Genomic DNA, 13,482 nt, shown 5'->3' on the forward strand with positions numbered 1-13,482 from the left:
ATATATTATATAGACGTTATTGTAGGCAAGTGAATTGTTGATTTGAGAGGCTCATTTGATCAAACAAGTCGTCAACATGATGTTAGCTGTCGGCCGCTATCCGCTTGGTCATTATCAAAAACCTTAATTTAACAAACAAAAAAGGCTCTAAAATAAATAAAAGATATTTATAATTTTGACAGTTAAAACTGAACTGCTTTAATTGCTGCAATAGTCATACAGCTGTTAGGAATCTGTGTAAGGAGTTATTTTTGTTATTTCTGCGGATTTCTTTTGCAAAATCTATGCGGAATTTTGCGGAATTATTTTAAATGTTTTAAAAATATCTAAGAGAATGGGAGCTGTGGATATTACAAAACAATAAAATATTTTATAATATAGGCCTATAAAATGTTTATAATATTATATAAATGGCTGTAAAGTGTAATAAAAATACTGAAGTAAATAGAAGTTCTTCACGAATGATCGTATTTTTAATCGTGATCAAAAGTTTGAGCAAAACAATCGTGATCATCATTTTTCCTGTAATCGTGCAGTCCTAAAATTTGCACCTATAGGCTATAATTTATTAGCAAATATATATACACACAAATATATTTAACAGAAATGTCTCTACTCATACTAAGAGTATGGTAAATACACTAATATTCTGAGTAATACCCGCATCAAACGGAGCACCAAAAACATTATAAACTTTAAAAACAGCAAGCATGCACAATATAAAATTGCATACAACATTGTTTGGATTTATATTACATGAAAACATTACAGAAAACATAGTAAAAGCATAAACGGACAACGGTCTTCATCTGCAGGTAACACTAGTAATAGTCCCTCCAGGAAACATTAAATGAACTTTAGTTCCTATAGACTTTCTGACAGCGCACGTTCTTTTCGCCTGTTGACACGTTAATAACGTGCGCTGTATTCCACAGAAAACGCATGCATTTGACGCCCAGTTCTGTTATTATAAACGCACGTCAAAAACGCGCGTTTTCGTGACCCCAAGAGCGCACGTCAATAACGTGCGTTATTGGGACAAAACACGCGTATAGGACGCGCGTTTTCTCTTGCAAATCGCGCGCTTTTAACGCGCGTTTGCCGTGAGTCAAGAGCGCACGTTAAGAACGCGCGTTAATAGGACAAAGCACGCGTCGAGGACGCGCGTTTTGCTGCCAAATCGCACGCTTTTGACGTGTCAGTATGCAGTCAGACGCCCGACCAGGCGTTTGTGAGTACTTTGGCTTTCCATAGACGTTTATACACGTTTGTTCGCTTGTCTGTTTGCTTAGTGAGTTGCAAAACTTGCACAAATCACACCTCATAGAGATATGTGTGTTTTATGAGGATGCGCTCCAGTCCTAATGCTGCGTTCATACCAGCCGTGGTGGAGGGCCGGGTCTACAGGGGGGCTGGGGGGGGCATTGCCCCCCCAGATTTTTCTTGTGCCCCCCCAAAAATGTCCAGTCAACCTTAAAATAACGGAGTCTCTTTACATAAAAAACGTCTTCTTTGGGCAGCGCAAACGTTTACAGCTCCCGCCCACTAACGTCTGATTAGCTTATTCAAACCTTGGAGGTCTTTTCAGCAGTATTTAAGTCACAGGAAAAGTACTACTGTTCTCTATGACGGTAACTAAAAAAAAAACTCATCTTTATAAATTTATTTTAAAAAACAATGCAATTTAGTATTAAATAAACGTAATAACCCAACACATATTAAATTAAAACTTTTTTTATAGTAAAACATGCCCAAAATAGCCCCTTATCCTTTCTTAGACTCACCTCATTATTTATTCATGCAAATACAACAGCCAATGGCAAGTCTCCAGCAGCATTTAATGTGTTTGTTTTAGACGTAGTTCTGTTTATTAAAATTAGAATATGCAGTTTGGTTGTGGCATACTATATCATAGATATGTATTTAAGGCTAGATGGCTCAAGGCGGAGTCAGCTGTGTCGTCACTTGGCGGCCATCTTAGGTCAGTGCTGCCATAGTGCTGCTCCCTGCTGCTGTGGACGGAAGGTGAGTGACATACGCCAACTAAAATGCTCGTAACTTGCTGAATTCTTGACGGATTTACAAACGGTTTGGTTTTTTACAAACGTTATTAACGTGGCTATAATTCTGGATGCTTTAACATGTTTCATGAATTTTTTATTTATTTTTAGTATACGTATTCAGTGTCATAGGTACATCTTTGACGTTTATAACAAACCAATCCGTTTGAAAATCGGTAAAAAATTAGGCAAGTTATGGTCATTTAAAAGTACCTGCATCATTAAAACTCAATGCTACGAGTGAGCGAGCGCCCTGTCGTAAGATGGCCGCCAAAATGCGGACGTTCCACTCAATTGGCCATCAGCGCGGACAAGCCATCTAGCCTTTATATACATATCTATGTACTATATAGTAGATATAAATGACATAAGATGGTTATACAGTAAATATACAGTATTGTAACAGCTGAGCATCGCGTGCAGTGCAGTTTTAAAATCAAATTTTAGCGGTTTTGTCATCGTCATTCATCAGCTCATTCAGCTCGCGTTTGAGAAAAACTTCACACGCAAAAATCTACAGACTTTTAAGTTCAAGAGGAGCTTTCACTCCGCAAGGTCATCGTAAGGTAAAACGTTGTATTTTATAATGTTGCGTTGTATTATAATATCTAATTTGCTGTGTTATAAACAAAGCAGTGTGATTTATCTTTGGTCTCATCGCAAATCACACTTACAGTATTTTAGGGCTTGTGCTTTTGTCTGGTGCTGTTATAGGCAAACAGGATAACCTTTGACGAATTTTTCATGCATGTCAAATTGCTTATGCAACAATATATTATTTAAAGCGTTGTGCTTTGTTGTGATATTTGATGTTGCTGCAGCAGTATGATAGGGTCAGGAATTAATGACAATACAGCTTATCACATATATCACATTGAAAATACATTATTTTACATGAAGAAAATGTTTGAGTAGTGGAAATAAAGTTCCTAACAAGTGTTTATTTAGAATAAAGGCATATGTTGGGTAGGGTAGGTATAAGAATGGCTTTAATTTATCTATAAGTAAAATAATAGATTACATGCAGTGTAAACATTAATAAAATATAGCTATATGTACAGCTTTATATTTATATCACCTGCTTGCCTGATTTCATTAACTGTGACTAAATGTGTCAAACTAGTGTAATCATTATAACATTATAAATCATTAATCTAATTGCATCTACTTTTAAAATGTGAACGCGCAAAATGACATATAAATTGCCTTTTATTATAAGACATGCAAAGTAATATTGGATTGAAACATCCATAATTTTAGTGTATGAATCATTTTAGTCGAGAAATGGCTGCCCACCCAAAAATCCTGACTGCCCCCCCAGTCCAGCAAGCCTAGTACCGGGCCTGCTTCAAGCCCAAGTGATTTCAATGTTAAGTCAATGTAAAGACGTGTTGACGCGCATCTGGAGGCGTTTAGCACGGAACGGTAGATGCGATTCCGCCTTCATGTGAATGAAGCAAGTGAACTCAAAATGTTCACGCGGCAAACTAGACGCGGTAAACATAAATTTGCAGCTGGTGTGAACCCACGGTAACAGCGCGACGCGTCTTCACATCCCCATCAAATAGTGTATACAACACACAGACAATTGCATCTTCATTTCAAGGCATACTAAATTTCTCTTTGCAGAAGAAATATTTGTTGTGCTAATTTATTTGATTCTCTATTAAAACAATAATATACCTAATTACTGCAAGTAATATAACAAAGGCAACACCTGTGGTATTACTTTATCTAGAAAAAAATTGAACAGTTACTGTCATCAAAGAGCTTGCATATCAGCTTGAAGAATCGGCATTGGTATCGGCCGATCACGAAGACAACAATCAGTAATCGGTATCCGCTGCTGATCGGAGCATCCCTAGTTGCTACTGCTGAAACGTCTGTAATCCCAGACTAAAATGCATGTTTGAGCTGTCTTAACTAAAAACAGCTTGCATTGACAAATGCAAATAATGCCATTTTTAAGACTATTGCTCAATTAGGTCTTTATTACCAACATTATTACCAAAAAATATTGATCAATTGCTTTATCAAAAACACCACACACGCACGCACGCACGCACGCACGCGCACACACACACACACACACACACACACACACACACACACACACACACACACACACACACACACACACACACACACACACACACACACACACACATTTTTCACAAAATAGAGTAACGAGAGTAACAAACTCATTTAAATTTCAGTAATTGTAACTGAGTTACTTGATTTAAAAAAATACTTTGTTACATGCTCATAACAATGTACACATGTGTTAAATTGCTTGACTCAGGGGTGTCAAACTCAATTTCATCCCGGGCCACATCAGCATTACGGTTAATCTCAAAGGGCCGGTTGTATTTGAACGACTGTATGAATGTATCAACTCTTTTATTGCTGTACAAAAAAACATTTTCTTGCTGGATCCGCGTGAGCGTGCGCGAGAGAGGGAGAGAAAGAACGAGCATATACTGTCCGTTTCCATATGCGGAGGTCGCATAGGCAGCGTCATCAAGCCTGGTTTATTTAAGTTAACTGACCATTACATTCGCAAGTCATACGCATATTACAACTATTTACCATAAACAAAGAATAATATTTAACTTTATAATTGTTAATATTCTGAAACAAGACAGTCTTGATGACGTATGCAGCCTTGAAATGCGACCTCCGGAGGCTGCAGCGTTCGCATTCAGACACGCCCACTCTAGTAGTGTGCGCGTGCGGGGCACTGCTCATTCTCTCTCATGCAATCATCAACATTATCACTATAATTACATTACAAAAAGACTTTGGCGGGACAAAAATTAGTTTTGATGGCTGCTAAAAAAATAAATGTAGGAAATAACCTGCAAAAAAAAATTATAATAACAATAAAATAATCTTTAAACTCTCGCGGGCCACATAATTAACATAATTTGTAAACTCTCATGAAATGAGGGGGCGGGCCGGATTTGGCCCGCGGGCCTTGAGTTTGACACCCCTGGCTTGACTGCTCAAATATTTGCACAAAAAGTAAACCAATCTTGCTGTCATGGATGGTGAACAGGAAAGGATATACGTTTGGCAAGGTTTTGCAAATTCCTGGAAGGTAATTGCTTAAAATCGCACAACCCAGACACTATGAAGACTTCATCCTACCAAACTGAGCAATTAGACAAAATATAATTGGCAGGAAAGTGGTCAGTTACAGTATAACAAGTGGGAGAAGCTTTCCAGACACAATAATTTCTTCAGCATGTCAGATTTGGTCATTTTGAGAAACATTAAGTTGTGTGAGGTTTATAGATTATGTATGTCAAACCTGAAACCTTCTGGAAGGAATTTTTGTGGTCAAGTGAGACTGAAATTGAGCTCTTTGGCATAAATGCAAAGCTCTGTTTGGTAAAAATAAAATGCAGCCTGACATCAGATAACAGCAATGTTTCCAAACAGTAACTATAGTAGCATCATAATCAATGAAGTTTTCAGCAGAAAGCATGGACAGTGCAACATTTATAAACAAATGAATAAACTTCAAGTTCAGTATATTAAAGTATAGTCATGTTTCAGTCTATTACATTTCTGCCAAGCACTACACTATTTGTTACATGGCTGCCCAGAGAAAGTTTTTCATGTCATATGAAAACAAAGATCATAAACGTTTTGATGGTCTTTTTGGGCAAAAGAAATCAGTCATCCAGGTATTTCTTCCATTAAGTAAATGTTAATACCGTGCACAATCTATACAATTTGTATGTTTGCTATTCTGAACATACCCTGTGATCCTCATTATATCTGGTATTCAGGATTGGAAAAAAACGCCATCTTTATATCTTGATGCTACAGTGCGCTCTAGTGGTTGAATTGCATATAGCATCAAAAAGTTTTTTCACATTGCTTGTAGAGGAACGGCATCTTCACAAACTTCTGTAACACATTTAGGAGAATTAGTCAGTTGTAAGTGTATTTGAAATATCAGTTGTTGTTCCTCTTTGCCAAATAATAGAAATGTTTATTTTGCTACATCGCATACATCCACGATTTTTACATTGATTCAAGTATGCATATAAAACGAAGTGATACGTTTCCTCAGAAAACAGAGGAAAACATATGTTAGCACCACTGACAGAACAACAAAAGACATTCTACATTGACAAAACAAAGACAAAGCATTATGAAAAAGCATTTGTAATCCCTGTCTTGAAATAAGTTATTATATTTGCATGACTAAATAGTAAGGATTCACAAACAATCAAGGATCAGATGGACTGACTAATGCTGCTACAAAACCATAAAGCACTTAAATAATAACCAATAATATAAGCAAAAAAAAAAAACATCAATCTGGTATTTAAAATGGTAAAGCATATGGCTAAAATGCATGAGACACTAAAAAAAAAAAGAAAAGAAATGGTTGCTTCAAGCTTTTATTTTTCTGATTTCTTTCATGTAATATTTTAAGGAGCAGCCCTCTTATCTTTAAAAATGCTTAGAAAATGACCTAAACCACAAGTCCTGTCAAGTTAAACAAAGTTCACCAGAGTTCCTTTCATGTCTAAAGTGAGTTTACGGGAGAGTTTCATCTTCACAACCAGCAGCTAACTGATACTTAAAGAGGTTTCAGAAATGGTACTGGCTCAATGGTGACCAGGAAAGCACCTTTATAGTCAGTTTATCTGTCTTCAGAGTTCCTCTCTCGCATCTTAGTTCGAGATTGAAAGTCAGATGTTCAGATAGATAGTACAGCACTGGATATGTGGTGGCACTGAGCGTAGATGAAGGAGTACCATGAAATGACTGCCTACAGATGAAAGGTCCTCTAGAGAGGTATAGTGGTTCATGCCTCTTGAGGAGTTCACTGGTTGGCCGGATTTTCTGGATTTTTTTTAGCACCTCTGTTTTACCTGTGGGTCACCTGGTTGTTGAGCAAGCCAGGGAATGTGTCTTCTGTCTCGGCACTAAAGGAACCACCTAAAAAGAGGCACAGAATCATGGACTGAATATGTGTCATAAAAAGTATACAGTGAAGGTAAAGTCATAAAAAGCTGGATAAAGTAAGCTAATTTCATAAAGTGACGACACCTTTTCGTCTCGTGTAAACTACATGAAGGTGAATCTGTGATAACAGTGATGCTTATGTGTAGCCATGCATGATTATACTTAAAAAAGAAATGGTGGCCTACGGGACTGTGTTCAAAATACTGAGTTTATTAATGCTTCTTCAAGAAAATATACACATTTTTGGTTCACTTGTCGTAATTATCGTTCTTTTAAACAAAACAGTTTGATGCTAATGCCGTATTGAATTTTTGTATTTATCACTGTAGAAAAATATGTACGTGCGCAGGCGTGTAGTAACATCGCCATCTACTGGCCTGACACCTGTACAGCATATTTATAGTTGTCTTCATGGATCCGTGTAAACCAGTGAGGGCTCGTGACAGCTCTTCCGAGGGGCGCAAATTCAACATATGTGTTCGGAGTGTCATGTGTGTTGCTCGTGTTTTCAAAATGTTTGTTTGTTGCGTTGTGAACCATGTGCATCACGTGTTTTGTCAAAATAACTGTTTTTCATAAACGTTTATGATATAAGAGACACTCATGTTCACAAAATACATGCAAGACACTCCCTTAACACTAAACTCTAATTACTCATGAAACTATGTGAGTATCTGGCAAACGTCTCTTTTATCATAAACCTTTTGGACACATCTGCAGCAGGCACTTATTTTGAAAAGACACATAATGCACATATGTTCACTCGACGCGCAAAACAATTATTTTGAAATTACAAACCACCCACATGACGGGCTACATACATGCATGTTGTGACGAACTTCGCATCATGTGCCCTCGCCACTGGTGTACACAAAAATCTTTTTGACAGCACAGTCAAGTGTACGTGATTTTTCCAGAAAATTTTATGTTGAGCTCTGCATTGTTGTTATGTAAACATAGCTGACTTTCCCATAGGGTTTTAAGGTGCTTACCTATATGGCAATTATACATCCATATACGGTGGCCATCATATCGACATCTGCATTTGACAACGTTATTGGTGTAATCCGACTCAGCAACCTCATAATTGGGGTTAATTACAATCTGTCAGAGAAAGTGAATTCAGTTAGGGCAAAGTATGCTGAATAAGTTTGTACAGCAGAACACAAAAATGCCATTTTTTACCTGGAACATGTAGTCTCCTGGTTTAACATCTGTTATGTCCACCCACTGGCAGTCAATATCATGTCTGTATGTATCCCAGCAGCCCACTGTGATGCCCTGCTCACCAAAGTTTGCACACTCGTACCTCTTCTCAATTCCTGACAGTCAGTAACAAAAGTTTCATCAACAGACACGCAATAACCAATTAGATTTAACATTATTAATATGCCACCATATTTGACTTCAGTTTCACTTCAAAACACATACAGTACTGTGCAAAAGTCTTATGGTGCGTTCCAGGCAGGTTTTTAAACCCGTGAGTTACGACTTCAAAACCACGACTCACGACCTTATGCGTTCCAGGCAGCCCGTAACTCGTGTTTTTACAACCTTCTACCGGTGAAAGTGCACTGGAACGGCAGTCAAACCCGTGACTTCCCACCCGTGAACTCGTACTAGATCGATGTTCTCCCAGTTCAGAGTCGTGAGGCGTGGTTTTGAACTCGTGAGTTACGGGTTACGGGTTGCCTGGAACGCAGCATTAGGCCTAGCCTGGGTGCCAGCCGATCTTAGCCCCGCCCACAACATTTTGAGGACGGAAAGATCGGTCTGGGGTTTCTCCGTTGAGGAGCTACTATGCGAGACCCAAAGCTGGTCGACCAATCAAATTGTCAGGGCGGGCTTTATGCGATGATGGACAGATGATCAACAGTAACGTAATCAACCACGTCACCAAAGAGCGCGTGTGTTGAATCTATTTACAACGAAATGGCTGCCGCTGTAGAATTCAGATGTGTGGATTCTGACATTGAGTCTGTTCTTACAGATATCAATTTTCTTACAGAGCATTGATTTTAAAAGAGCAACAGAGAAACGCGATCAAGGCATTTGTTGATCGGAAACCCGGGAACCCGGGAATCGTGGCGGGACATGCTAGGCTCCGTTATTTTTCAAGCAAACGTAATGGGTATCGTCTTGGATGAAGTTCACCTAATGTACAAATGATAAGAGATAGTCTGACTGTATGACTTAGTAAATACTTAAAGGAACAGTATGTAGGATTGTGGCCAAAACTGGTATTGCAATCACAAAACTTGTGGCTAAAACTGGTACTGCAATCACACAACTGGTGGCCAATACACAAAATGACAACATAAACATCAGTTGAGGGCTGCAACTGCACTTTTTAAATGACAATATCCTGGCCAGACCACTGTTGTCAGTGATATAAGTATTTGAAATGAAAATGATTTCTTAATGTCTAGTGACATATCAGGGCCATTTTATGATTAATTGATATAAATTTCATACATACTGTTCCTTTAATGTTGTAATATTAATGAAATGTTGTAAACACAGTAGGTGTTGATGTACGTTCGCTAGTATAATCAGTGTTAGTGTCATTGTAGCGAAATAACTAGCAGTTCAGTCATGCTGCAAAAGACGTCATTTCAACATACGTCACACACTCCGTTGCTCTGATTGGCCATAGGTTTATCCAATTGAGTGCAGAGGCATTTTTCGGTTGAGACACGCCTCATAATCATAGCCCAATGGAGCGGTATCAGACTCAAAATCTTAGGCCACCAACACCAGACTTTTGTTTAAGAAGTTTAATGTCCATCAATATTTATTTTTCAATCTATTGTATTAAGATGCAAACAGAAAATACAGGAAATATGTGCAAAAAAATAAGAAATGTAATTTTCAGGACTAAATTTCTTCTTTAGGCATCGTCGGTTTTTAGTGTGACCTTTCTTGGCACTAAACACATGTTGAGCGTTTTTGAGCAGAATGAAGTAAAAAGACTAATTTATTTAGAAATTAGGATTCAATTTAATTTAGGTTTAAGAGATTCTGCAGTTTCCTGCTATTGCTCAAGTGAAAGGGGAGTTTACTCTAAAACTTGACACATCAGTTTACTTTTTTATACAGTTTTTAATACTATATACACATTTCCTGTATTTTCTGGATGTATTTTATTAAAGAGACTGAGAAACAAGTATTGACCGTTTCAGCAGTAAAAACATAAACAAGCGGCTGTCGTTGTCCGCAGGTAACTTCCGGTAAACTCCGCTTAGAATAAATAACAACAAAGTTCTTTAAACGTAGTTTATTTATATAACAAGCAAAAAAAAAACACCACATAGATTACCTAGGAAACCAAAACATTTGTTATTTTCGACGAGGCATTTGTTCAAGAGATCAGTTTAGCAACTAGTCCGACCATTAGTCATTAGACCAAATAAAGTTCTGATCCAGACGTGTATCGCGTCAGCACACGTGCGTCCGATGAAACCGTCTATATATGATCACTAAAACATTGCAAAAACAACAAATCTAATTGTGGCATGTTGGCCTAAGACTTTTGCACAGTACTGTATATTAAAGACACAACAGTAAAATTATTGCATTCAAATATCCCAAAACTACTAGCCCAGTGTTATACATTTAGTTCACATGTGTACTTATTATCCCAAATGTATTCAACAATGTTTGAATTTAGAGAAGTTTTAAAAGGGCTCCACCCCTGTTTACAGGGTTGTAAAAACATAATGCACATTCATCTGTACCTTCATCACATTCAGAATCCTCCAGACAGAAGCTTGCTTTGTGCCCTTCTGCAACCTTGCTTCCATTTAGACTAAATAGGTCATAGTGGGTGAACACCTCCATACTATGATAATGTCTGGAACAGTGAAATAAAAAATATGTTTTCCTTTGCTTTTATATTGAAATATCTTCATCATTTAAACTTTTACAACACATTTAACAACCCTTGCTTTTAAAAGTAAATACAATTTTAATAGCTTACATGTGCAGTTAAAAGATTTAATAAGGGCATTTAATACTGGAAAAGAACACTAAACATGTCATGTAACCTTTTGATTTATGAGATCATTTGAGATCAATGAATTTCATAGTGAGCACAAACTGTCCTGGACTAAATTTTGGGGAATTTTATCAATAATTTCATACTGTACGACTATGGACATAATTAAATCTTAATCATTTAATTATGTTTAATTTAGAATACTTTAAAGACAAAATAATAAAAAAAAACATGGGTGACCGTCACTCAGGGGAACATTCCTGCTCTCAGCTATTTTCTCAGAGGTTGTGATTTAACCTATGCTGGGATGTTGCAAAATGCTGTTTTTATCCCATTGTTGGTCCCCCCAAAATAAGATTTCTGCCATCATTTACTCAGTTTCATACCTCAAGTTTACAAACCTGTATACATTTCTTTGTTCTGCTGAACACAAAATTATTTTGAGGTATTTTGAGAAATGTTTGTAAACAAATATTTTTGGGCACCATTAGGGATGGGCCTGATACCAAGCTCATGTACTTGTACTCGTAAAAATTCCCCGATACCAAAGACTGATACCTCACGTGACATACTTTATGACATTGTTGTCTGTGCACTTTCTTTAGCACTTTGACAACTTTGTGTCAGGCAAGTAAAATTACATGCATTATGTCCTTGGTTTTGCCCTTTGGAGGTTATTGGACACCGTGAAATTCTGGCTTTGAAAATTTAAGATGATAAAGAATTATTTGTTTTTTCATAATATGAGTTGAAGTTGTTAAAAATAAAGATGCTGATATGTTCATTAGTCTCATTGTGTTGTTCTTAGAAAAAAATCAGTACAACAAGCATCAGTATGGGCAAGTACAAGGGAAAAATTATCAGTACTCGTACTCGATCCTTAAAAAGTGGTATCAGTGCATCCCTAGGCACCATTGATTTCCATAATATTATATTTCCTACTATGGAAGTTAATGGTGCTCCTGTTTTCTGCTTGAATAAAAATATCTTCATTTGTGTCCAGCAAAACAACAAAATGTTGCTTATACAGGTTTGTAACAACTTGAGGATATGTAAATGATAACAGAATTGTCATATTTGGGTGAATCTCTTTAACCCAACAGTGTTTTTACTTGTTTGAAAATAAACCAGCATCAGTAGCGCAAAAGTTGTGAATACCAAGGAACATATATATGGAAAAGCCATTTACCCATGTACTGTCCTTACTCTAAATAAAATCATCTGCAAATGTACAAATGTAAAATAAACTATTAATAAATTAAATCAACTTCTTAATGTCACATTACACTTGAATTGTGTGTTTCCCACAGTTTTTAGACCCCTCACCTGTGGCAGTCATGCCAAACCCAGGTTTCTCTGGAGGCTTTGGGTCTGAAGTCGGACTGTCCGTTGTTGTGGATCTGGGAGGAGAACCGGAGGAGTCGGCGATGGGAGTTAGCTGGAGTGGAACTGGAGGTGGTACTCAGGCAGTTCTCCTCATAGGCGCACTGCAACATGAACATAGGACGATCCTCTAAATACGTGGTCTGTTCCACCACCTGAGGGTTCAGCACCAAATCTGGGGCAGCTGAAGGAAACATGTGGAAAAGCTTTACAACATTTTCACAACTTTTGAGTGTTGTGTTATCATCTTTATAAATAAATTAGGACAAAATTGATTAGTCTAGGTCATTAGGTATAGACCAATATTCCACTATAAGCTCTATACTTAATGCTAGGTACTGTGAGTTATTGTTCAGCATTCAAATTTTCAAACAACGTGTCAATGTGACCAGTAGAGGACAGTGTTTCTCCAAAATGTTATTAGGTAAAGTCGTACAATGATGCATTAACATATAGTTCAAAGAAGCTCCATCAAAGCCAAAAAGACGTGAATACATGAATGTTATAAATGCATAAACAAAAGAATATCTAGATTCAAACATTCTTACTTTCAGAGCAGGAAACTCCAGCAGAAAAGCGTCCTCCACCTTTAGGGCAGCTGAGATATTCACCATGATGCAGACAGTGAGAGAGAGACATCTCTGTTCCAGCACACCTCACCCCACTCATAACCACAGCCTCTGCATCCACTGCACCGGGCCAGTACCACGTCTCCTGTACAAACATATCAACACATTTCTCTTTAGCAAAAACGGATTTGGAGATATCAAAGAACTGCTGAAGCACCATACATAATTTAAGACACCATACATATTTAAAGGAATATTCCATTTTCTTAAAAGAAAAATCCAAATAATTTACTCACCACCATGTCGTCCAAAATGTTGATGTCTTTCTTTGTTCAGTCGAGAAGAAATTATGTTTTTTGAGGAAAACATTGAAGGATTTTTCTCATTTTAATGGACTTTAATAGACACCAACAATTAACACTTAACTCAACACGTAACAGTTTTTTCACCGGAGTTTCAAAAGACTATAAATGATCCCAAACGA

The 13,482-nt window shown here is 37.3% G+C and overlaps 1 protein-coding gene across 1 annotated transcript in view; it reads right to left on the minus strand.

Annotated features, from left to right (window-relative positions):
* Positions 1–5,872: 5,872 nt before the first annotated feature.
* Positions 5,873–13,482, minus strand: part of loxl2b (lysyl oxidase-like 2b) — a 35,352-nt gene continuing 27,742 nt past the window's right edge. The window contains exons 9-14 of the mRNA XM_065250294.1: positions 12,978–13,143; positions 12,373–12,613; positions 10,787–10,902; positions 8,235–8,371; positions 8,042–8,153; positions 5,873–7,022 (exon numbers count right to left, since the gene is read on the minus strand). Coding sequence (XP_065106366.1) covers positions 6,952–7,022; positions 8,042–8,153; positions 8,235–8,371; positions 10,787–10,902; positions 12,373–12,613; positions 12,978–13,143 — 843 coding nt within the window. The 3' untranslated portion in view covers positions 5,873–6,951. The remainder of the gene's footprint in view (positions 7,023–8,041; positions 8,154–8,234; positions 8,372–10,786; positions 10,903–12,372; positions 12,614–12,977; positions 13,144–13,482) is intronic.

This window comes from Paramisgurnus dabryanus, chromosome 5 (genome assembly GCF_030506205.2).
Source record: "Paramisgurnus dabryanus chromosome 5, PD_genome_1.1, whole genome shotgun sequence".
NCBI lineage: Eukaryota > Metazoa > Chordata > Actinopteri > Cypriniformes > Cobitidae > Paramisgurnus > Paramisgurnus dabryanus.